Raw genomic sequence first — 22,683 nt, forward strand, 5'->3', positions numbered from 1 at the left:
TCTTTCCGACTTCATTCCTGGGGTCTCTGCTTAGGTTGCGCTGGTGTGTTTATTCGTTTGTGTCCGAGTGTGGATTTTAGCCATCATCCCTTGGATTATACCCGTTTGTCTTAGAGCCTTTTTCTTGGGGTTTCTGCTTATTCCTCGGGGTTAGTGGCTTTTGTGTCAGTGATGGCAGCCGCTTGTGGACGGATGAACGTGACTGCAGGTGACGTGATCCCCTCTGCCAGTAAACCTGCCTGTGTTGCCCTCGGAACACTCCGGATTTCAGTTGGGGACCCCTGGAGGTTACGTTGTCTGGGCCATGGTTTGGTGACGTGCTGGCCTCTCCGGGCTCGGATCAGCGTTTGGGGTGGCCGGTGCGAGTCCCCAGCCCCCTGGCTCCTGGCCGCTGCCCCCGCCCCTGCGGCACGTTTTGTCCTTATTAATAGTGGCTTCTGCTGTTTTCCCTTTGGGCGTCCAGTTTGTGCCACCGCATTCGAGCCTGACTGTGAGTCTGCAGCGGGCCCTTGCAGTCTGATGAACATGAAGGCCTTTCTCTTGAATGTTTGCACTTCAGAAGTAAAAATTGTTCCCAGTGGGGGGACCTGAATGTGGTATCTTATAGCCCTGCTTCTTTGACTTTTCAAGTGACACATTTTACTACTGGAATTTCACGGTATCATATGATGTTAAGACATTATCTGAAAGAGTATATGCATTCTTGAGTACGCTCCCATCCCTTTCTTCCTCTGCAAAGTGGGAAAACCTCATCCCTCAGAGGAGCCGGTGCCCAGGGCCTCCTGGCTCAGGGGGAAGATTGTCCACGATCGATCTTTCCTCTCGTCCTGCCACCTGGCCACCTGTGCGCTCACCGTTTGATTCCAGGTCAAGGGATTGCCCTTGGCATTGCTGGGAGCTTAGAGAGATACGCCCCTTTGCACATGCGTCAGGGCTTCCGGGTCCTGGAAGATTGTGAACAGGTGCCCCCTGGTACCTGGAAGCCCTTCACCTCCGTGAGTCCATTTTCCAAGGGACTTGCCACCCTGGAACCTGGCAGGTGGCTACGTCTTTGCCTCTCTTTGCGAGACCAGGGAACTGGCTCCCATGTTCCATCCACGTGGCAGCAGGAGGGAACCCAGTTGGTTGCTTCTGAAAGGAAAGGAACGGAGCGGGAAAAGCTGTGCCTCCCCGACGTCTTGACAGGCTGAAGTTCTTTCTCGCGGTCGGGGCGCCGCAGCTGCAGAGGGATTTCAGCTCTTGTCGGGCGCGGTGACTCCCTCAGTTACCCAGGCTTGCTTCACTGAGAAGTCTGCACAGAGAATGTTTGGAGTTGCAACGTGCCGTGACGTCACCCAGGTTTATGGAGAACATGAGAGCAAAGGAAGTCCTCTCCGGGCGGTGCCGGAGGCAGCGAAGGCCGAGTACAGCTGCCAGGCAGCGACTTCCGTAGCCAAGGGTCGGGTCAGGGCACAGCTGATGGTGGACATTGTGGGCACCGGGTGGAGGGGCTCGGACTCTGGGTGAGCTGTGAGACCTTTCTGTTTCCTTGCTATTACTATTACTTTCTGATTTTTCCTCCTTCTCTCTTCCCACCACTGGAGTGATCAGCTGCCTTCCCCACCCTGGGCAGCAGCTCCAATGGGAGGCGTGTGCTGCTGGCGTGGTTGGGCCCTGCCTGTGCACCAGCTGCCTGGGGTCGCCCTGCTCCTCTCCTGTCTGCACATGGCTCTTCTTTTGATTTCATTAACGGGGAAACAGCCTGTAGCTTTACTCTGACCTGTGGCAGGTATCTTTAGATGGCCGGGAGGGTAAAGGGCCTTTTGCTTTCCGAAGAGGGTTCTTTCTTCATAGAAAACCTGCCCCTGGGATGGGGGTGGTCCCCAGCCTCCCCCAGCGGGCACTTTGTCATCGGGTCTCAGAGGATGACATCTGGTGTGCTTTAATTGTGCGGTACATTTTGGTTGATGTTTTAATTCTTGTAGCAAAGAGAGTGGACTCCCACGATTTAGATCATGGGAAAGATACAATTTAAATGAAGGAAGGATTTAAATACTCCGTGTTTTTCATTAGTGGATTCACAAGGCAAAAGTGGGTAACCGGTGGGGAGCCTGTAAGTCCATGAAAGTAATCCAAAGTAAAAATTTTGTGCAGGCAAATACCCTTTTAATCACGTGTGTGTGTGAGAGAGAGAGATGTCTGTGTGCTTGAGTTCTAGGACTGCCATGACAGATTACCAGCAACTGGGTGGCTTAAAACAACAGGAATATGTTCTCACAGCCCTGGAGGCCGGAAGTCCGAGATCAAGGTGTGGACAGGCTGGCTTCACCTGAGGGGCTGAGGGAGCATCCGTGCTGCTGACACCTACGGCCCTTGGCCTTCCTGGGCTTGCAGACGCGTTGCTCCGGTCTCTGCCTCTCCTCCCTGTGTCTGTCTGTGTCCACATTTCCTTCATCTCATGAAGACGCAAGTCTCTGGGTTTAGGGCCACCCTACTGGAGGACGACCTCATTTTGATCACATCTGCAAAGACCCTGTTTGTAAACAAGGCCACATCACAGGTGTTGGGGGCAAGGCCTTGCACACGGTTTACGGGAGAGAATTCAGCCCACAGAAGCACGCGTATCACACACACACGGTGTTTGACGGCGGCTGCACTCGGGAGTGAGGTTGCCCCGTTACGTCCTTGTGACCAGAAGAGCGAAGCTGCCCGAGGCCTTTCCGGCGACGCTCACTGCTGGGGTTGCAGACCTGAGTGAAGGTTAGTTTACACGTGACCTTCACAGCGCTGATGGGAGTTTTGCAGCTGCCATTCACCTTTGATAGAATCAGATACGAATGACTCCTTTGCCATTAGTGCCCCACTAAAGGCTGCTAATCAGAAGAGTGAACGGGGGTTTGGGCACCCCGCCTTCCACCACAGACCCCGCACGTCTGCCACTGGTTTTCACTCTCTCCCTGAAAAAGAGAAAGAAAAAGGAAAGAATACCAGGCCACCCAGGATTAAGTGGGAATTTGATGGAAAACATGAGCCCCTGAGACACTTTCCCCTTGCAGGTGGGGAGATGGTTGTGCCCCCAGGGAATTCGGAGCTGCAGAGCTAAGACGTTGCTCTGAGACTTTGTCCTACAACGTGTCTCTGTGTTGCTGCTTGCCTCCCGCCGTGCGCCGTGCAGGAGGACCTGGGCCCGGAAAGGCTGGAGCCAGCAGCTGCGTTCACAGTGGCAGTGGAGGGGCAGGGGCCGGCCCACCGGCTCTAAGGCGGGCTGAACTGTCCAGCGGATTGAGTAGTAGGTTTTAAGGCTGGTGGAAACAGACTGAAGAACTTCCAGGACCTTCCTTCCCGTGGTTATAAAGTGAAGTGCTCCTGGCTAATTGTTCAAGGAATTTCAGGCCACCAGATGGGGTAAAACATGCCAGGGTGACGTCATGCTGTCTGAGAGCTTCCTTTGCTTTGAGTCTGGAGTAAACCCTCATCCGGGTGTGAAGCAGGAGGGGCCCAGGCAGCTGCAGGCCTTGCCCAGGTGTGACTTGGGAACAGCTGTCCTTCCTGGGTCCCCGTAAGCGGAATCCATCAGAGGTTCATTCCCCCAGTGAGTATGTCTTCAGCTTCTCTGGACTCCTCACCAGCTCACATTTCAGGGTAAAAAGCCCCAAGTCTGTGACAGCCCCGAATCTAGGCCGGCAGCCAGCAGGATCCTGGCTGGGAGCTGGGGGACGGGGCACGTGCCAGTGTGAAGGCTGCGATGGCACCGCCTGTCACCTCCAGGGAAGCTGCTTTCATCTGGGCAGGGACCCAGAGCTCCGTCTTCGCTCTCCTGTCCTTCCCAGTGGGGACCACACATGTGCCACCACGGCTGCAACCCACCCAAGACCGGAAAACATGAACGGGTATCTAGGAATTTCAGCCCTGCACCATTCGTTTCACAAATTAAAACAGACTCAGATGGGGGGAAGGTATAGCTCAAATGGTAAAGCACATGCTTAGCGTGCACGAGGTCCTGGGTTCAATCCCCAGTACCTCCTCCAAAAGTAAATAAATAAGTAAACCTAATTACCTGCCCCTCCAGGAAAAAAAGACTAAAAATAAAAACAGACTCAGCCCCATGAGTTTGGGCAGAGAATTACAGGTGGACCTTCCTCTAGGAACTTACTGGAGCCGGGTGGGGAGCCAGTGTCCTTCCAAAGTGGGAAGCTCCATGGGAACTCCTTCTATGTAAAGAAAGGAGTCTGAAGCCGAAAAGGGCGACAGAAGATGCCTGAGTGCTGCTAATTAGCCTTTGGAGAAAATGTTAGATACTGAGTAATTATAACTACTACATTGAGAAAACTTCAGTGTGTAAAACAAAATGGTTGAAATGGTAAGGTACATAATTCAATAAGGTAGGGAGTTAGGCCTTCCGGACATGACAGGAAATCCCTGGTGTGTTTGTCTTGCGCCAGGCTGCAGCAGGGAAGCACCCGGCTGTGTTCCGCTTCACAGCTTCCCAGAAAGAGCCTAGAGCCTGTCTCTCTCGTGTATTTGGTTTATGTCAGATACACGGAGTTTGATAAAGACCTGGGGTATTTCATGGGAAAGATGAAACCGGTTCACATTCTGGGAGAAGAACCTATAAATGCGTAGCGTCTTTAATGATTCCAGGCTGAAACGTGGTGTGGAAGGGCTGGGTGGTTTCAGGGACTGGAGGAGTGGGGCCACCACGGCAGGAGGGAAGCGGGTGGTGGTCTGGGAGCTGGAGCACCTTGTCAGGAAGCTCCAGGGAGTCCTGCGCTGGAGGATCTCAGGGCTGGAGGAGCCGCCTCCCCACACCCTTGCCTGGACCCCATCCTGCCTGGACTTGAGTGTCCCCAGGGACAGGGCTGTACTGCCTTCTAGAAGCTCTGAGCCTCTGTGTCAGGCCTGAACTTGCCTGTGGCCTTTGAAACCTGGGGTCCCCAGCCTGTCTCAGCCACTCCCTGTTCCTGGGACCTTGGGTCCTGAATTTCAGTGTCCTCTTCTCTGCTTCCCAGGTGTTGTAGGGACCAAATAAGAGCGTAAACATGTGGAAGATGCCGCTCTAGTGCCTGGCGCAGAGCAAGGCCTCAGTGAAGGTCACCTTTTAAGTACAGGCCCCGCCCCTTTTCTCCCACAGCTTCTGCCCCAGGCTGTCGGCCCCGCCTCCTCAGCGCTAAGCACAGGTGTGGCTTCAGGACCTCAGGTCCTTCAGAGCGAGATGGCCTTCTCTGATCAGTGCTCTTCCTTGGTTAAGCCCCGACCCGGCTGGGAGATGCCCAAGGGACTGTCTCTCCTCGTCCGTGCGGTTATGCCGACGGCTTTAAGTAAATCCCAGGTCATGGCAGTGGAGACATGCCTGGGCCCTAATTGTGTTGTTTGGAAACTAGAGAAAAGAACACAACTGAAAGGGGGCTGACCACCCCGACCCCCGCCCCTCGGTGATCCGGGTTGGGGCTGAGTTCTGTGAAGTCTTTCCCACATGCGGGGCGGGGATGGGGGTGGGCGGACTGCGTGGACCGCGGTGCAGTGTCCGGAGCTTCTCTGGGTGGACGTGGGCTCAGCGCAGGTGACCGCTGTGAGGCCCGAGTCAGCTGCATCTTTGCCTTTTCCTTCCCCGTGTTAACAGTCTGTGCCCACCGAGGCTGACCGGCCCTGGACTTCCCACTGTGCCCTGCCCGTTCCTGGCTGCCACTGTCACACGCTGGCCGTGTCCCAGTGGTCACTTCCTCCAGCTGCAGGGGCCTGGTGGCCGACTGTCCCCGCGAGCTGGACGTTCCTCTGCTAGTCCTGCCGCTTCCCCGGGGTCTCTGCCTGGAGCCCTCTCCCAGCAGACATGTCTGTCGTCAGGCCCGTGAAAGCGTTCTTGGGAGCATGTGGATCTGAATTAATTTTTTTTAAAACGAATGTTTACTTGGTTTCTTAGAAACCAGCCACGTGGTAAACACCAGACTTATTTTCTGGGACACATGAAATGCATTTAAACTGTCAGCTCCAAAAACCCTCTGCAAATCAAATAAACTTAAAACTTCTGTCAGCTACCACTGCTCAACAGATGTTAGGCTTATTTCTGAACACGTTCGTGGGTGCCGTTTAATTTTCCAATGGGGGGAGATATCTGTAAACACTAATAAAACTTGAGCAGTATTGAAATCTAGCTGTTTAAATTTTTCAGCATAATTTTACCGTGTTACTTGCAACCAAGTAATTATAAGGACATGATGATGTTTTTAGTGAGGATTATCTGAAGTTTTAAAATTGGGTTAATAGATAAAGCAGCAGTCGGCTCAGCCACCTTCTGTAATTATTTCACCTCCTAGCCCAGTCCCTAACCACAGAAGTGTCGCTGAGCCTGGTGACTGTCTTCGTCTGTGTGACAGTCTGCGATCTCGGTCCCCCGCACGTGTAAGCCGTGTTGAAGATCAGGTGATCATTGTCCAAAATACTGAAGGACATAAAACTTCTTACGAGGAACTTCAGAGAAATAATGAGAAAGCAGCATGTCCTACTTTGAGCAAGAAAAGGAAAGCTGTAAGATGAGGGTAAGGAGGTTACGTCTCTGGCACTGACAAAACTGGCAGGACGAAGTGTGTTTCTGAATTGGTGGTTTGGACCTCAGAACACGTCATCTGTATTGTTATAATTGATTCAACAAGAAACCGAGGGCCTGCTGAGGGCCGGGCGCCGCGCCTGCGGCCCGGGTGCGCGTTCCAGAGGAGAAGAGGCTCGTGGAGGGGAGAACTAGCTCAGGGTGGTGACGCACTCCTGGTCCGCGGGGACGCCGAGGGTGCCGGCTTCTGCCGGGAGGAGGCCCTGGGTTCCCAGCGCAGCCTCCGGACAGCACGCTGCAGGCCGCGCACACAGCGGAAGCTTTCCTGAGACGCCTCGTGACTTCAAAAGATGTTACCAAATCCTTTCTTAGAAAAAGGAGACTGGAATCTAGAAAGTTTCACCTCTGAATTTGTAAGTCACTCTTTCTAGAGAAATTTTAACTCCAAAGATTTTTTTTTTTTAAGGGCATGAGTTTATTGCAAATGAGAAAGTGGCTCCTGGAGCCAGCAGGGCTGGACCGCCATCTGGCGTTTCCCCTTTGGTCCGTGGCTGCATCTGCCTGTGTCACTGGGCCCTGACTCTGCTGTCTTGCTGGCAGCCAGCTCTGGTGCCAGGGGACCGCGTGGCAGCCGGCCAGTCCCCACTCGTCCAGCTGCCTGCTCTGGTCTGGGAGCCACAGGGTCCATGTTCACTGCCTTGGTGTAGACGCTCTTGGGCCAACTTAACTGAGCTTCAGTAGAAAAGGGAGGATTTATCAACTCCCGTAACTGGAGCAGCTCAGCAGGTGGATCCACAGCTTGAGAAAGACCCTCACCTACTGATCCACCTGCGCTGATGAGGAACCTGCCTCTCCCGTTCCTTGGGTCTCCCTGGCTGGTGGCAAGCAGTTCCAGGTGTCCTCACGACCACGTGACCTACAGCACGTGGGGAGGGAGAATTGGCTGTTTTTCTCAAGAGCGCCAGCAAGACTTAGAGACAGCTCTGATTGGCATTGCTTGAGTCACATACTTTTTCTAAGTTTTAATGCGTGGGGGGCTTTGTAATGCAGACCCCGTCCCTAATTAACAGACCTGTTATTCAGTTTGCACCCTGAGAACAGGGTGCCCGCGAGACAGAAGTGCCCTGGACTGTTTGAACTCACCTCACTGCCTCTTCCAGAAACTCTCTCTGATTTTTATAGTCCCACTTATCCTGTGGACCTGGGGCTTCTGCAGCCATTTTTTCCTTCTTGAGCTTCAGGGGCAGAAAAGTTAGTCTTTGGACTGTCATGTGTTGTTTGAATCTTAAGTGGCTTTGTGAGCTGAGACTTTTTTTGCATTCCCCTCCTTACTGTTGTTTTTACTTTGCACCTGCCCCCGGGATGGGGAGAGATCAGATGCTCACAGCCAGTCCTTAGCTGGGTCTGGGTGCTCATCAGGGCCAAGGGATCCTGTGGAAGGATGTGCAGAGAGGAAGAAGTACTGGCCTCGTGGGGGGCAGGCAGAGGAGAAGGGGGGCTTGTGCAGTGGAGAGAGGAGGCCTGGGAGACGTGGTGGGGGTGGGCGGCACCCTCAGTGCACGGCTGTGGGTCAGGCGGGGAGGCTTAGGTACCAGGAGGGGCCTGGGATGGCTGCGAGAGTGTGGAGCCCTTGTCCCAGTCGCGGCTGGTGGGAGACAGGATCACTGCGGGAAGAAAATGTCACATCATGTAAGGTGATCCTGCTGGACACTCATGAGAATTGTGGGTGCAAATTTCCATTCGGGGTCCTGGCAACTCTCGGGCCTAGGACGTGGAGAAAAGGGAGTGAAAGTTACAACACCAGCAGCAGAACAGGCCACGTGCCAAAAAGAATCACGTCCGGAGGCTCTTCTGAGCGTGCCCCGGGCTCTCCCTCCAGGGCCTGGCTTCCTGCAGGAGTCGGGGTCCCCGGCCTGAGGAAGGGGTATTGGGGAACCGGGCATACGATCGGGGTGGTGGGGATTGGGGCAGACTGCGTGTGCGCTGCCTGAGTGCCCGCTCCGCACAGCTGCCGGTTACCTACAGAAGGTGACAGTTCCATGTGCTTGAAACAGTTTGAATAAATTCTTTGATGGTTGACCCAGGTCAGCAATGGGAACCAGATTCAACTCATGACGTAGTCTTCCATCCGTCCGAGGTGGCTTCCTGGATGTGCTGTGTTGGGAAGGATTCTGAGGCAGGATCCAGGATCAGGAAGAACGCTGCGTGGGTGGATGGCCACGCCTGCCTTGCGTCCGGGAGCAGCTCCTGTTCTGCCACGTGGCCTGAGGGGCCGCCTGGTGGCCAGCCTGTTGCCCCTTTCTGAGCTCCATTTCTTACTGTTCTTATTTTACAAAATAGCAACGCCACAAACAAAAGAAGGAAACAGCATTGCTCTTGGAGGGCCACTGGATTGCACCAAGTGTGAGGAGTGTGTGTGGAGAGGGGCCTTGGTGACAGAAAGCGGGCCCCAGTGTGTCCTCACCTCTGTGCCTGCAGTAGAGGGGAGGGTGTTAGGTTGTGTCACGTACACACGGCGTGGCTGCGTGATCTGCAGGTGGACCCAGCTGGCAGTGTGTGCATCTTCCACTGCGGCCTGGGGACGGAGAGTGGCCCTTGTGTGTATGAGGGTTCTGCAGGGAGTCCAGGGGGCTGGACCCTGGGGCTCCTGGCGGTCATTACACAAGCGCTGGCTTTGGGGAGGGACACAGGAGGGCAGATGGGAGGGGTCCTCAGATGACCTCTGGATGTTGGAATCAACACATCATGGTGGGAGGGAGCTGTGGGGACCTGCTCACCAGTGGACCCTCTGCTGCCCCATCAGGAGAGGTGGCAGCTTATAGTCCTGAGAAACACTGGCTGTAGGATGTGCCTTGGTCTGCGTTCCAGCTTGGGCAGGAACCTGGCAGTGCACCAGGAGCAGGTGCAAACCAAGAGCGTTCCAAGATGCGGGAGCTTCCTGAGCCTGGCAGGATCAGAGTCTGCCTGAGAGGGAGCAACACACACACAGATACACACCACATAGACACACAGATACACAAAGACACAGCATGGTGGTCCTGGCTCCTGCTTTGCTCCACGTCTTGGTGGTGCCCGGCTCAGAGGATGCCGACTTTCTCAGAGACCAAAGCCCCTCTGGGGTGGGATCTGTGACCTGGAGACTTGGAACCGACTGGGCTCCTCCCGTAAAGTACTCGCACTGTTCCCGCAGGAAGCAGGGTCCTCCCCTCCCGCCGCCCCTGCCGTCTGAAATGGCAGGTGCCAGTCCAAACAGTAAGTGCTCGTGTCCCCAGGAGAAATATCAAAAGGTGAGACACCCCCCCCCCATAGCGGTCACCTCCCGCCTGCGCTGTTACCCCACGAGCTGAGGAGTGTGGCATTTCTAAAGGTTTGTAAAAATAAGTGAAAACAAACCCCCCACAGAAACAGGGGAGGCTGCTACCCACAGGGCCTAGAGTGGGTCCTGGCTGGTGGCCCTTCACCGGGACAGTTCATGGCGCCCGCTCTGCAGTATGTAAACACATCAGGTTTTAAATGCAGAGGATTTCTGGGTTTCTCCATATGATCCAGTCTGACAACAGCCACCCTGTTTGAGTTGCTTGGGACAAACATCTGATTTATATTCAGAGAAACGTGTGTGAACAGACAGTTCTAAAACCAGTACCTTGAACATGTTTTATTCTAGAATTGTTTATTCAAAAATAGTGTACAAGACAGTGTTTTTTTTAATAAAGTTATTTTCACACGGGAAACACTAGGTTAGAACAATAAAATCTGAGGGACCAAGGGACCATTTGCCCACATGTTGGCAGCTGAATAACCACCCCCAAACAGTCGGCTTCTGTTGGGTGCTGGCCGACACCCCGCCACGCTCCTTTCTAAGGCTCCTGCCCGTGGACACGTCTCTGGCCACGGGCGGTGGGATTGGGCAGCAAAGCCGCCTTTAAATACACCAGGCGAGCAGCTGGGCTCTTTCTCCTGAATCTAATCCTTTTTGTGATTTATCCTTTTTTATGCTTAAAATAAATGTGCAGAATATTAGAAAATAAAACAAACAAATAACCGTAAGTACATTTCCCCCCAAGGAAACAAATGTGCTTGACTAAATATATTTGGTCCACCACCAGACTATCTCAGAGACGGTCGGACTGGAACGTTCACGTACAGCCCAGCAGCGGGCGTTGGAACGTGTCCAGCAAACAGCAGACTTCTTTGGTCTCACAGGCACACCTCATTTTATACGATTCTCAGATACCGCTTTTTTTTTTTTAAACAAATTGAAGGTTTGTGGCAACCTTACGTCGGGCAAGTTTGTCGGCCGCATTTATTTTCCAGCAGCATTTGTTCCCCTCGTGTCTCTGTCACATTTTACAACATTTCGGACTCTACCAGCAAAGACACTGTAACTCGCTGAAGGCTCAGATGGTGTTAGCACGTTTTAGCCGTATGTTTGTTTTTGCTTTTTTAGCAGTTGTTTTAAAATTAAGGTATATACATTGTTTTTGTAGACATACTCTTGCACACTTAATAGACTACAGCGTAGTGCAAACGTAACTTCTATAGGCGCTGGGAAGCCAAAAAACTCCTGCGACTCAACTCTGCTGCCACGTTCGCCTCATCGCTGTGGCCTGGAACTGAACCCGCGTCTCCAGCGTGTGCCTGTGTGTTAGATCTTACGTGGAGGAGCTCGTTGTTTTACGGCTATTACCTCCTTCGGAGAGCTGATTCACACCCAGGCCCCCCGCCCCACCCGCTCCGTGGGTTCCCCTGGGGCTCAGAGTGGGGGTGAGGGTGGTGGCACAGACCGCGCCTGCTCATGGGGCCCTAGTCCCCCCCGCCCCGCACCCCGCCAGCCCTCCTTGTCAGTTCCCTCCTCCTCCCGCTCCTGCCCTTGACAACAAGCTCCCCCAGGGCAGGGATTCTGCCTCAGTCTGCTCTGTTCCCAGCACAGCTCTGTGCTGAGCCCGTAGTTTGCTGAGTACTTGCTGGGTGGTGGTTCCAAAGACCAAGACCTTGTTGCCTTGGTGCAGGGAGCTACGAGAAACGGGGGATGGCCAGCACGTGGGAGGGCTCCTGCCGAGTATTAATAAGAATCAAACCGTGTCGTCGGCCGAGTGTAAATCAGTGGAGGCCCCTTTGTTAGTCCGGCTCTTGTTGACGTGGAAGTCCAGTCTCAGATTGGAAACACACCACGCACTTGGACAAATGTTGACACTGTTCCTGGGGACGGACTTAGAGAATCTTCTGTCTGGGGCACTTGGAGCAGCACCGTCCAAGACTTGCTGTCTCACGAGCTGCTTTGACTTGGGAAGAAGAAATATTACCCTGAATCTTCCCAGAATGTGTGGAATTGTGACAAAGTATTAGGGAAAGCCCTATTTTTTTTTTTTTTAAAGGAATAGAAGCGTAAGACACACATGTTTCCTTCTCTGATTCCTGCAGTCTCAGCTCTCACTGAATGTCGTTTTGAAACTTTCCCTCAGCGTGCAACTTTCCACTTGGAAATCACAAAGTCGTCAGTGTCACATACCAGTTCTTAGTGGGTTTTAAAGACAAGGCAGGTGTTTAAGAAGCCTGACAGCTGACTTGGATCAGCTTGTGCTCCCCTGGCTGCAGCCACAGAAGGCAGGTGCTGTGGTTTCTTGAGGTTTCCCAGAAGGAAACTGAGCCATCAGGCTACTGGAGCTGCTCAGGGTCGCTCAGCTCAGAGGGTGACCCTCGGGGGGCAGCTTGGAGCCTGTTCTTCTGCAGTGCATGCACCCCGTCTCCCCACCCCCCTATCCCCTGCCATCACACATGCACCGCTGTCCTGAAGGGGCCACAGCCCACTCAACGGCTCAGCAGCCAGATTCAGGGGCCTCCAAGGGACCTCTAGTCACCAAGTCTGCTGAGTGGTACTCTTCTGTTAAATAGATGGCAGAAGTGCTGGGCCGCGCCAGCCACTGCAGGGTGCCTGTCCCTTGGAACAGCTGCTGAGTTACTGGGAAGGTGCTGAGTTCGTTGGAGAGCAGTGTGTGAACTTGGCAGAGGTGGGGAGGCAAGGTGGTGGGGGGGTTGGTTCCTAGTTCCAAAAACAGTCTTGCAGGGAAGTCCGAGTGTGTGGAGCCAGGGCAGCCTGAGTGGGCCTGGGCTCTGAGCCCAAGGGCCGGCTGAGTCCCAGAGGAGGGAGCAGGCTGCAGGCCCTGGCCCCAGCACCACACCTGGGACGCGAGCTGAGGACGGCGTGACCCAGGCTTCTCTCTCCCTCTGTGCACCGCGGAGCCCGCGTGCACCTCCCCAGGGAGAAGGATGCTGTGGGCTCCGGACCTGCCTGCCTTCTGGGGTTGCTGATACTGTGGGGCGTGCTTGCTTCTTTATCTGAGGCTCTGCGGCTGTGGTGACGGAGAATGTTTTGTAGGGATAATGCTGTTTTACAGTGATTTTAGTGTTTTTTGAGGGGAAAAGCTAATAAAACTTAAAGTGAAATTGGGTGTGTCCCTGGACGTTGTCGATCGGAGGCTGGTCCGGGTCCACCGCCTACGCTTGTACCGGGTTTCCGTGTTTGAGTCTGAAGAAGATAGTATCTGGAGGAGAAAGCTTTGAATAGATTTCATGTGTTGAGCTGCTAATTTACATTTTGCTCAGAGTTCTTGGAAGTGAAGATGTAAGGAAATTGAATTTAACTCTTGGGCAACAAACCACTTCCCCAAACATGAGTTTCCCAGTTTCTTTCTGAGCAGCAATACTGCTTTTACAAAATGTTTTCCTTAGGTCTCTGGTGCAGCACGACGTTCCATTAATAAAACCTGTACAAGTTCTGGTTTGTAGATTTCTGACTCATTACTTATCAGAGACGACAATGAAGCTTTTTTACATGACACAAAATAGGGCGTTTGAGTCTCCTGTTTCAGGTTTTCATCCAGTTAATGTTTGGTTCTATTTGATGTCAGGTAAACCTGAGCTACACAAGTAAGGGACACTTAAATGTGTGTTGTGTATCTCCGCCTTATGGGCCATTTCAGGGTTCTCTTCCACTACATAATCCAGAAGTGCTGAAGTAGAAATGGTGGGACTCTTGAAATTCCGATCTGAATCAGTAAAAGCAACCACTCTCATTCCATGCAAGTTTCAGGGAGGAGCCCCCGTGTGAAGAATGCTTATTACACTGGCCATTTCCAGATCCTTGGAGGGGCGCTCCTCAGAGTGCACCTTAACCCGGCTCCGTGACCAGAACCCCCGCCTTGGCTGGCCTGGCAGCTTCTCACCAGGGCCTCGGTGTGCCCCGTCTTTCAAGTGACGTTGAGAGTCTCTGTCACTCCTGGAGCATCTCATGTGCTCTTTGACCTGCAGGTCATGCCTGCCTGCGTTTCAGGAAAATCCCTTTGTATTTTATCTCCAAATAGTCTTTGGGTTCTTTTGTTGGGGGCTTGTTGTCAGAGATGCCATTTATCCTTTTGTTCCTTTCGTTTGTTTTCCTATCAGTTAATTTCCGCCTTTTTCATCTCATCGACTGAGTTTATTTCAGGCCATTCCTCTGTGTTGGAAATTCAGCTATGAGCGATGTTTTTTCTGTCCCTTCCTTTTTCACATTTTATCCACTCTTTCCAAAATGTTGTTTTGGTCCTCTGTCCTAGAGGTTTCCATTTCCTACTGTTTCAGATTCTCACCCCTGGAGTGCGTGCCTTTTTGATGCCTCCTTGTAAGCTGCGTTAGGGAAGGGAGCAATCGGAAGGGATTTTCTTCCGCTTTTTGAGTTCGATTTTCTTCCCCATTGGCTTTTTGGGTTTTGCAGGCTTCCTTCCAGTGCCCACCTCCACCCCTTGTTCCCTTCCTGCCCCATCTTTGCATGATGTCCTTACCACTTCTCCAGCGTTCTCTTGCCCTCCTCTGAGACTGGCGCTGTCTTGACTGCAGTCAAGGGCAGAGATACGGGCATTGCTCAGGCTGTTCACCTGGCTGGAGGTCCGAGTGGCCACCCCGCATCCCAGCTTGGGTGTTGGGCGTGGGGAGTCCCCCTCCTCCACCGTCCTGTTTCCTGTAGTGGGAGGAAGGGTGGAGGAGACATCCCTGGACCAGAGGGACAGCCCACCCTGCCCAGGCTCCCATTGCCCAGACCTCAGTCACACACCTGACCACCTGCAGGGAAGCACTCAGGCACAGGAGGCTGAAGCTGGCTGTTACTTTACCCGAGGTCACAGTATAAAAGGATGCCCTTTGTCCTCCGAGGAAACTGCCTCCAGACCAAGGTGATCTACGGTCAGAGACAGGGCTCTGTTCTCCACTGGAGTTTGCAGGTTGTCCCGTCTGGATTCCCTGCACCTCTGGGGGGTGGGAGGGTGTGTGTATAATGCTACTCCCCGCGGGGGTCCCCCCCCTCCCACAGTCTGGGTACGCAGGCACTTTCTTTGCCCCCTTGGCAGCTGCTCACTTTGGGGACCTCCTAACGTCATCCTTGTCCAGAGACAGGACAGGGCGGCTGTGCGGCTTCTTCCACGTCTGTCCTCCCCCCAAGGGGCGGGGAGCCCCTCTTCCCGAGTCTGGCACTGTGCTTTTTGTTTTTCGTTCCAGTGATTTCGAGGGTGGTTACGTGAGGCTTTGCTTCTCTTGGTGGCTGGGGAATTTTCTTTCTGGTTTTTACTACCCGCCCCCCCCCCCATTTTATTAGAAATGAAAGGAAGGAGTGGGAAGGGTCTAGTTCAGTGGTAGAGCATATGCTTAGCATGCACGAGGTCCTGGGTTCATTCCCCAGCACCTCCATTAAACAAACAAATACACTTAATAACCCTCCCCCCAAAAAAACCAAATTTAAAAAAAAAAGAAATGGAAGACAAGAAATTCAGTTATTGCAAAGGTCAAATCATCTCTCTTATCCTGGAGTTTTGACTTCTTTCCTGATCTGCCTTCTTTGTTTTGCTCAGGTCTGGGTTCAGCGAAGTCATCAGAGATCCTGGCCTGTATTCATCCCCATTTCACCTCAAGTTATAGCCCCGAGTTTACCTGGGAGGTTACTTGGCCTTCATCACGCATTAATTAGATCCTTACTGCTAGTACATTTTTATAGTAGTCCCTCCCCCACCTTTATTTAAACAATGTAAGCTTTTTAAAAGCCTGGCAGAGGAAATGAAGTCTGATGTGGTTAAATTTTGTAAATGAGTAAGTTACCAATAAAACTTTTTTCCCCTAGTGTAACAATAACATGATCCAAAACTCCTTTTAAATGTCACGATATGAAACGTCTCCAAAACCTCAGTAATGAGTTACAGACTTCAGTATTTTTATCAAAGTTAAAAGAGCGAAATTAATTTTAAGAAATTTCTGGCACGTTCATGATGAAATTTTTTTATATTCTCCCAGTGAGAACTAAAAAGACTCATAGTCCTCTTCGGTGGATTCCTCTCATCCTGCTGGTCCTGAATAATTAGAGAACAGCAACATTTGCAGATAGTCTTTCTATTTTAATATGGGGCTAAGTAAGAAGAAAATTTTAGGCAAGCGTTAAAAATGTTTTCACAGATGAGAATCTCTAAACCGTGCCTGCAGGAGACGCAGCACCTGAGCTAGGGCTTTGTGATGGTGGCAGGACGCGAGGTCTACTGGTTCCTCGGGGTGGGGACCACAGCCGCCTGACTGGGTCTGATCAGATGCTACAATAATGCCCCCATTCTTAGGGAAAAGGGAAATAGTGTGCTTCATAAATGTAGCTTGAAATTGAAGAATGATATTCATCCTTTTCTTAAGCTTAGAAAAATAAAGATGAAAATCAACAGGGAAAAAGTGAACAAAGTGGTAGTTCTGTTTCTTAGTTCCCTAAGGCAGGGATGGTGTTCGGAGCTGAGGACAGCTCCTTTCTGGAGCTGTGGGTGGAGTAGGGAAAAGACAGCCCCATCCCCCGACCCATGGTTCTCGGTGTCATCCCAGAAAATTACACGAAAGCTTCCAGGCTCGTCTGTGGACAGTGTGTGCAGTGTCTGTGATGGTTTCTGTGTGAGCAGAAATCCACACGGAAGGGAGGAGAGGCCAGGATCAGTCGGCGCGTCTGCTGCCTGCTGGCTTGAGAGTGGGGGTTCGGGCAGGGTCTGAACTTTTCTGCCCCAGTACGCATGGGTGTTGATCATGGTATTTGCATCACAAGATGCTGTGAGGAATAATGGAGGAGATGGGGGAAGGAAAGTGCTTTCTGTAAACTGTTAAGTATTGTAAGAGTCGCTGTTACTGCCATCGCTTTCTGTCGCTTGGAGGGCTGTTAATGCTATGTTAATAGCTTTCAGTCCAATTAGCCAAAAAGACAGAAACAGAAATGTCAAACATCTGTTGCAGTGTTTACTCCCAACAAAACTTTTTTTTGGGGGGAATAGGAAAATTCAGTTTTCTACCCCGCCGCCCCCCACCTTAAGTCAGAAATGCCAACAGAGGTGGGAGGGGCACAGCTTTCTGGGCGAAGACAGCCCTTGCACTGAGCAGGGCTCCACTGCAGATCCAGCCGATCTAGCTGGAGTTTGCGTAGTTGAGGGAACCCAGTTGTTTACTCCAGCTTCCCAGTTTCAAAACCGATTCCCATAGCATGAGACGAGGACTCAGGAGAGTAACCTTGAAACCATGAGAGTAGTTGGTTGCCAGTGGATTATGAGGGACACCTTCTTTTTTCGGGCTATTTTAGAACAACAACAACACAAACACCACTGTTCTTTCCTTCCTGCTGTGCTGTTGTTCACAGCACACCCGCGTCAGCACCCCTGCTCTTGGTAGGTGAATTCAGGTCCATCTTTTACCTAATTTTGGAAGAAATTAAGACCTTGACTCGCTTCATAAGCCTAGCTCAGGGCAAACAGAGCTAACTGCAGCAGTTTTCTGGGAACTCAGAAAACTAGCCTTTGGGTGACCCAGAGATTTGATAAATTACCCTTGAGGTTGAGTTCAGACAAGACGCGTGTCCCGTCTTTGCTCCCACAAGGTGAGAGCACTCATTCTCCTGTCCAGTGACGAGCCCAGGTTCTGCTCACCTGTCTCTCCCCGTTTGCTGTTTACCTCCGGTGACCTCACTGAGTCCTCAGAAGGAATAGACTCACCTGCAGGACGGACCTCCACTTTCCCTTCTTGTGGAGACGTCATCATAGGCACAGAGCCCTGCTGCCCCCGGGGACTCGGGGGACAGGCAGCTGTGCGTGGGGCCCCTGTTCACCTGTACACAGGTGGTCTGGGCCAGATGCCTGTCGGTGGCTCCCAATATAGGGGTCAGGTCTGAGGACACTTTCCTAAGATTAAGATTATCCCTGAGGTCATTTAATGTTACGTAATAGTATTTGGCAGCCAAAGGAGGTTGCCAATCGTTCGAGTACCAAGTCTGTATTGTGGGCTGTGGGCCGGCTGCGCGTTAAGCACTAGGGATACGGGTGGGTGAACTAGAGCTACAGGGCAAGCACAGCCCGGCGCCTGTATCCGAGGGTTCTGTGTCCACAGATTCAACCAACCACAGAGTGAAAATACTCAGAAAAAAAAAAAATGCAGGGAGTTTCTGAAAGCGAAACTTGAATTTGTCTCCTGCTGACAACTATTTATGTAGCATTTCTGTTGTCTTTACAGCTACTTACACGGCATTCACACCGTATTAGATAGTGTAAGTGACCTGGAGAGGATTTAAAGTACTCAGGAGGGTGTGCGTGGGTTATATGAAAATACTACACCTTTTTATTTAAGGGATTTTGGTGTCCTTGTGGGTCCTGGAACCAGTCCCCTGTGGATACTGTAATTGGAAACTGGATTATAAAAGAGGCATTTAAAAATCTATATTAAAAATGAAATTGGATGTAGAGTTTGGTGGTGTCCCCTACAGTTTCAGTAGGAAAAGGTCTAGTGGCCAGGAGGGGACGGTGGGTTTGAATTTGAAATAACGAGAGTGGTGGCCCTTGATGAATGGAGACCAGCTTGGTGCTACCCACACCTTCATCCTAAAGCTTTCCCCCTTTGCGTCTCTGAGGTGAACTGGGGAAAATGAATTCTGAAGGCTTCTACCTGCTGGGCTGTGTCTCTCCAGTGCCCAGCCCAGCGGTCACGTTCCCGGTGAGCCTGCTGGCGATCAGGATCCGGAGTTTCTCTTTTCTGTGGAACTTGTATCAATCATGTCCTTACTTTCTCACAGTCTGGGTGCTTAAACACCTGGCTGAGTTTTATCTAATTATTAAACCTTGGGGTTCATGGCAGATGCATTTGGGTGTGTAACTTTTGTTTCTGGATGTGTGTATAACACCAGAAAAATCACCCAAGTCCATTGCAAGTGTCTAATATTTGCAATTATAAAATATTGGGAAGGCAAACTAATTACAGACTAAACCCCTAATTGCACTTAGGAGTGAAATGTAAAGCAATTTTAGAGCTGGAAGGGGCCTTACGGACGGAGGAGAGAATCACCCCTGCTTTTAGAGCTGATGAAAATTAGGCCCGCAGGCCTTTGCTTGAGGTTATGAAGCAGAGAGTATATGAAGAGAAGAGAGAGTTCTGTGCAAACCTTCCTTAACTTTAATATTGTGATTCAACCATCTGGACACATAACTTGCAAATGTGGCCCTATGAAAACATTCAAGAAAGTGAACAAAAGAATAGATATGAGGGGGGAGGGTATAGCTCAGTGGTAGAGAGGGGGCTTAGCATGCACGAGGTCCTGGGTTCGATCCCTAGTCCCTCCATTAAAATGAATGAATGAATGAATGAAATTTGTCCAAGTGCTTACCCTGTAAGACACGCGAGGGCACAGAGATGTGGGAGAGGAACAGAGCCACCAGCAGGGTCATTCTGGGAGAGCTGGGTGGTGATGCCCACCGGATTCCTGCTCCCCAGAGAGATGGGGGAGGTGGCTGGAGGCCCCTGACAGCGGAGGGGTGCTGGTCTCCAAAGAGACCACCGGACTAGTGAGGAGTTGGACGTGTGTGAGACCGGCGTGCCCGGGGCAGCTGTGGAGCCTCATGGAGGTCAGACCTGAGTTAATCAGGCAATGGCTGGTCTTGTGCATCCTTAGATGCTGGGAGTCAGGTTGTGTTTAGGGGACCTGCCCGGGGTGCAGGGACCCTAAACCATCCTCCTACAGCTGGAAGCAGCAGGTGCGGAGCCTGGGCCTCAGCTGGTCTGGATCCCGCGTGCGAGCGCTGTGTCATCCCCCCATCAGACGTGGGTCCAGCTGACCCTGCTCCAAGGACCCCGTCCTCTTTTCGGTGTCGGCAGTGAGGGGGATCCAAATGAGAGCTTGTCTGTTTTAACGTTGGGAAGTTTTCTTCGGTTTTTCGTTTGCTGTGTAAGCAAGAGCATCTTGCCTATCACGCCGGTGCCCGGCGGGGAGCAGGGCGGGCGTGGAGGGGGTGTGTGCACGTGTGCGCATGCGTGCGCGCTCAGGCAGGTTAGTTCCGAGCCGACCCAACCCACCCCCGGGCCTCAACACTTCTTAGGGGTGGGGGGGAGTGGAGACTCTGGTTTCGGCTTCTCAGGCGCCTGCATAGCTCAAAGCCCGGACTCTGGGAAGGACTCATGGTTGGGGAGCCACTATGGCTGAGAACCAAATGTGACTCCAGGTGGCAGGGGGCTGATGCACGGCCAGTGGGGCGAGTGGGGGAGCCCCACCAGCGAGGTTCTCCAAGGTCCAGTTATTCGGTGTTGGATGGTATTTCTAGAAGGTCTCCGTACCAAGGAGCAGGAGTGAGAGCAGGTACTGATGGCTTCCTCTCTTGAAACCACGAATTCGGAAGCCCGGTGAGGGTTACCTGGGGTGAACTCAGAGCCCAGAATGTCCAAAGGTGGTGTGTCTCCAGAGAGGCAGGGAGCCCAGAAGTGGAAGTGTTTCCCCTGTCCAGGAGAGGCCTGGCAGTCTGGTCTGGGCGCTCAGGGGAGATGTGCGGGGCAGCCATGTGCCCCTCCCCACCTGGGATGGGTCTGGGGTCAGCCCCTGCCGCCTTCATGTGGCCATCCCCTCCCCCGACTTTGCGTCGGGGCCCCGAGGTTTCTTGCTAACCCAACGTGGTCTCTAACGCCTCTCCGTCCGCCAGCTGCACTGCTCTGTCTCCACTGTGCGGAGATGCCATCCAGTAGTTTCTGTCTAACCCGTGTGTGGTAGCTGAGCATCCTTCCCTTACTTGTGAACTGTGAATCTGGAAACACCGTCCCCATGATGTTCTATGTTTTCCTTCCAAGAACTGGGTTTCTCTTGAGGAGAATACAGATTCTCAGTACCCCCAATTGATCCATATGGTGTAGATGAGGCACCTGTTCAACCCGAAAAATTCGTTGCGGTTCTGTGAACCCGACCAGAGAATGACAGTTTCAGTGTTCTCTGTTTCTGAACTCCGTATCAGCGTGTTCCCCGTGAGAGAGAACTCCTGAATTGACATGCAAAGCCTGCATTAAAATTCCCCCCTTGTCAGCCAGGAGTGATCCTGGCGTTCCTTGGAGGCTAACTCGAAATGAACACGGGTTCTTAAAGATGAATACTTGACTCTGAGTTCAGTAGTTCTTTTAAAACCCAGCGGTTGCCTAAGACAGATCCGAAGCCCACTCCTAAATCCTCAGGGTGGCCTCCAGGGCCACAGCCTAGGGTGTATTTTTCCACAAGCGAAGCCCACGTCTGTTTGCCCTCCTCACGCTCCGTCTTTCTTGTGTAACAAGATTTTTTGTGTGTGTGGCAGGTGGCAGATTCAAGAAAGAGATTGTTGTTGATGGACAAAGCTATCTGCTGCTGATTAGAGATGAAGGGGGCCCCCCAGAGGCACAGGTAAGTACTGCAAGCACACCGGTGGCCAGCCTTCACCTGCCCTTTCTCCTGAGGATTCTGGCTCCACAGTCAGGTGCGCAGGAGAGCAGGTGAGGGGGAGGGTGTAGCTCAGTGGTAGAGCGCGTGCTTAGCGTGCACGAGGTCCTGGGTTCGATCCCTGGTACCTCCATGAAAGAAAGAAGGAAGGAAAGGAAATTAATCCCTCCCCACCTCACCAAAAAAAAAAAAAAAAAAAAGAACGAACAAAAGGAAAGGTGAGGGGGAGAGGCTCCACGATAATGTTTTCTACGGCTGAGTGTTTTCTCATCTCCAAGAGACTGATTCTGTTGTTCCTTCAGACAGAATCCTAGAGGGAAGTTGGGACCGTGTGGCTGATTCTCACTTTGTGGTTTTAAGAAGGAAGGAAGAGCAGAATCTGCACTGAGTTGTTGACTCAGTTGAATCGACATCTGGAAGTTTCTATAGTCTTTTTTTTTTTTTTTTTTTGGTCCCTTTTCCTGTTAAGTGTTTGCTCTCGAGAGCAGAACGATCATGTAGAAAGTTGGATGGAATTTTTGGAATCTTCCTGGCCCAAGTCATTCTGCACCGAAAACCAGGATACGGCATGGTGTGATTTCTTTGAAAGTTCCTTGGAAAATGGGTGTAGTGGAGGGGAAAAAAAACAAAACAAAACATTGTGAATGTAGAAAACCACTTTTTTTGGTTTACTTAATCTTCGGTTTATTACTTTACTTACATGATAATTCACCAGCTAAACACTTTAAAGAAACCAAGGGCTAGTGATAGTCAGGACCATCCCTGCAAATTTAATGTTAAAAATGTCCCTGGCATTTCTTTCTTGAACTTGCCTTTTTGTGGAAGTGTGACGCGGGATTAGCCAGTATTTTAAGTGACAGATGCTGCATGCGGGGGTTGTTGAGGGTCTAGAATTCCACCCACTGGAAGACTGCGCAGCTTTACAGAACGATGTTGTGGATTGACCGTGTTCCATCGAGTCTAAAATGCCCCTGATTATGAGCTATACCAATATCGAGAAGAAAAATGCTGTGAAACCATGAAAAAAAGCAGTCTGTCAGGTACATTCTGATGGCAAAGATGTTAAAGCGTGGAGAAGATTTTTTTAGCATTACTGAAACAGCATAATTGATGATACTAAGAGAACACTGAAGGCACGTTAAACGTGAAAAAAAAAGTAGGTTACAAAGCTGTGTGAGCTCATGTCTGGTGCGTGTCTGTTCCTTTACAACTAAGGGGTGTGATGTCTGATGCTGTGCTGGAAGGCTTGTGATGGTGCTAAATGCTGAATAAATCTTCCTCAGTCCTCCGTGGTATGGGGGTGTTGGTCTTGCTCTCACAAGGTTCTTTACTGCAGGGTCCCTTAGAGACAGCTGGTCAGTAGGAGAATGAAGTGGGTAAAATGTGGGCGTCAGCGGGGGTGATTTTCTGGTTTTCTAGC

At 51.7% G+C, this 22,683-nt stretch overlaps 1 protein-coding gene across 11 annotated transcripts in view; it reads left to right on the plus strand.

Moving 5' to 3' along the window:
• Positions 1–22,683, plus strand: part of AGAP1 (ArfGAP with GTPase domain, ankyrin repeat and PH domain 1) — a 519,827-nt gene that overhangs the window by 186,329 nt on the left and 310,815 nt on the right. For all 11 annotated transcript variants that reach the window (XM_074364534.1, XM_074364535.1, XM_074364536.1 and 8 more), the window contains exon 4: positions 21,142–21,227. In XM_074364534.1, the coding sequence (XP_074220635.1) occupies positions 21,142–21,227 (86 nt within the window). The remainder of the gene's footprint in view (positions 1–21,141; positions 21,228–22,683) is intronic.

This window comes from Camelus bactrianus, chromosome 5 (genome assembly GCF_048773025.1).
Source record: "Camelus bactrianus isolate YW-2024 breed Bactrian camel chromosome 5, ASM4877302v1, whole genome shotgun sequence".
NCBI classification, from domain to species: domain Eukaryota; kingdom Metazoa; phylum Chordata; class Mammalia; order Artiodactyla; family Camelidae; genus Camelus; species Camelus bactrianus.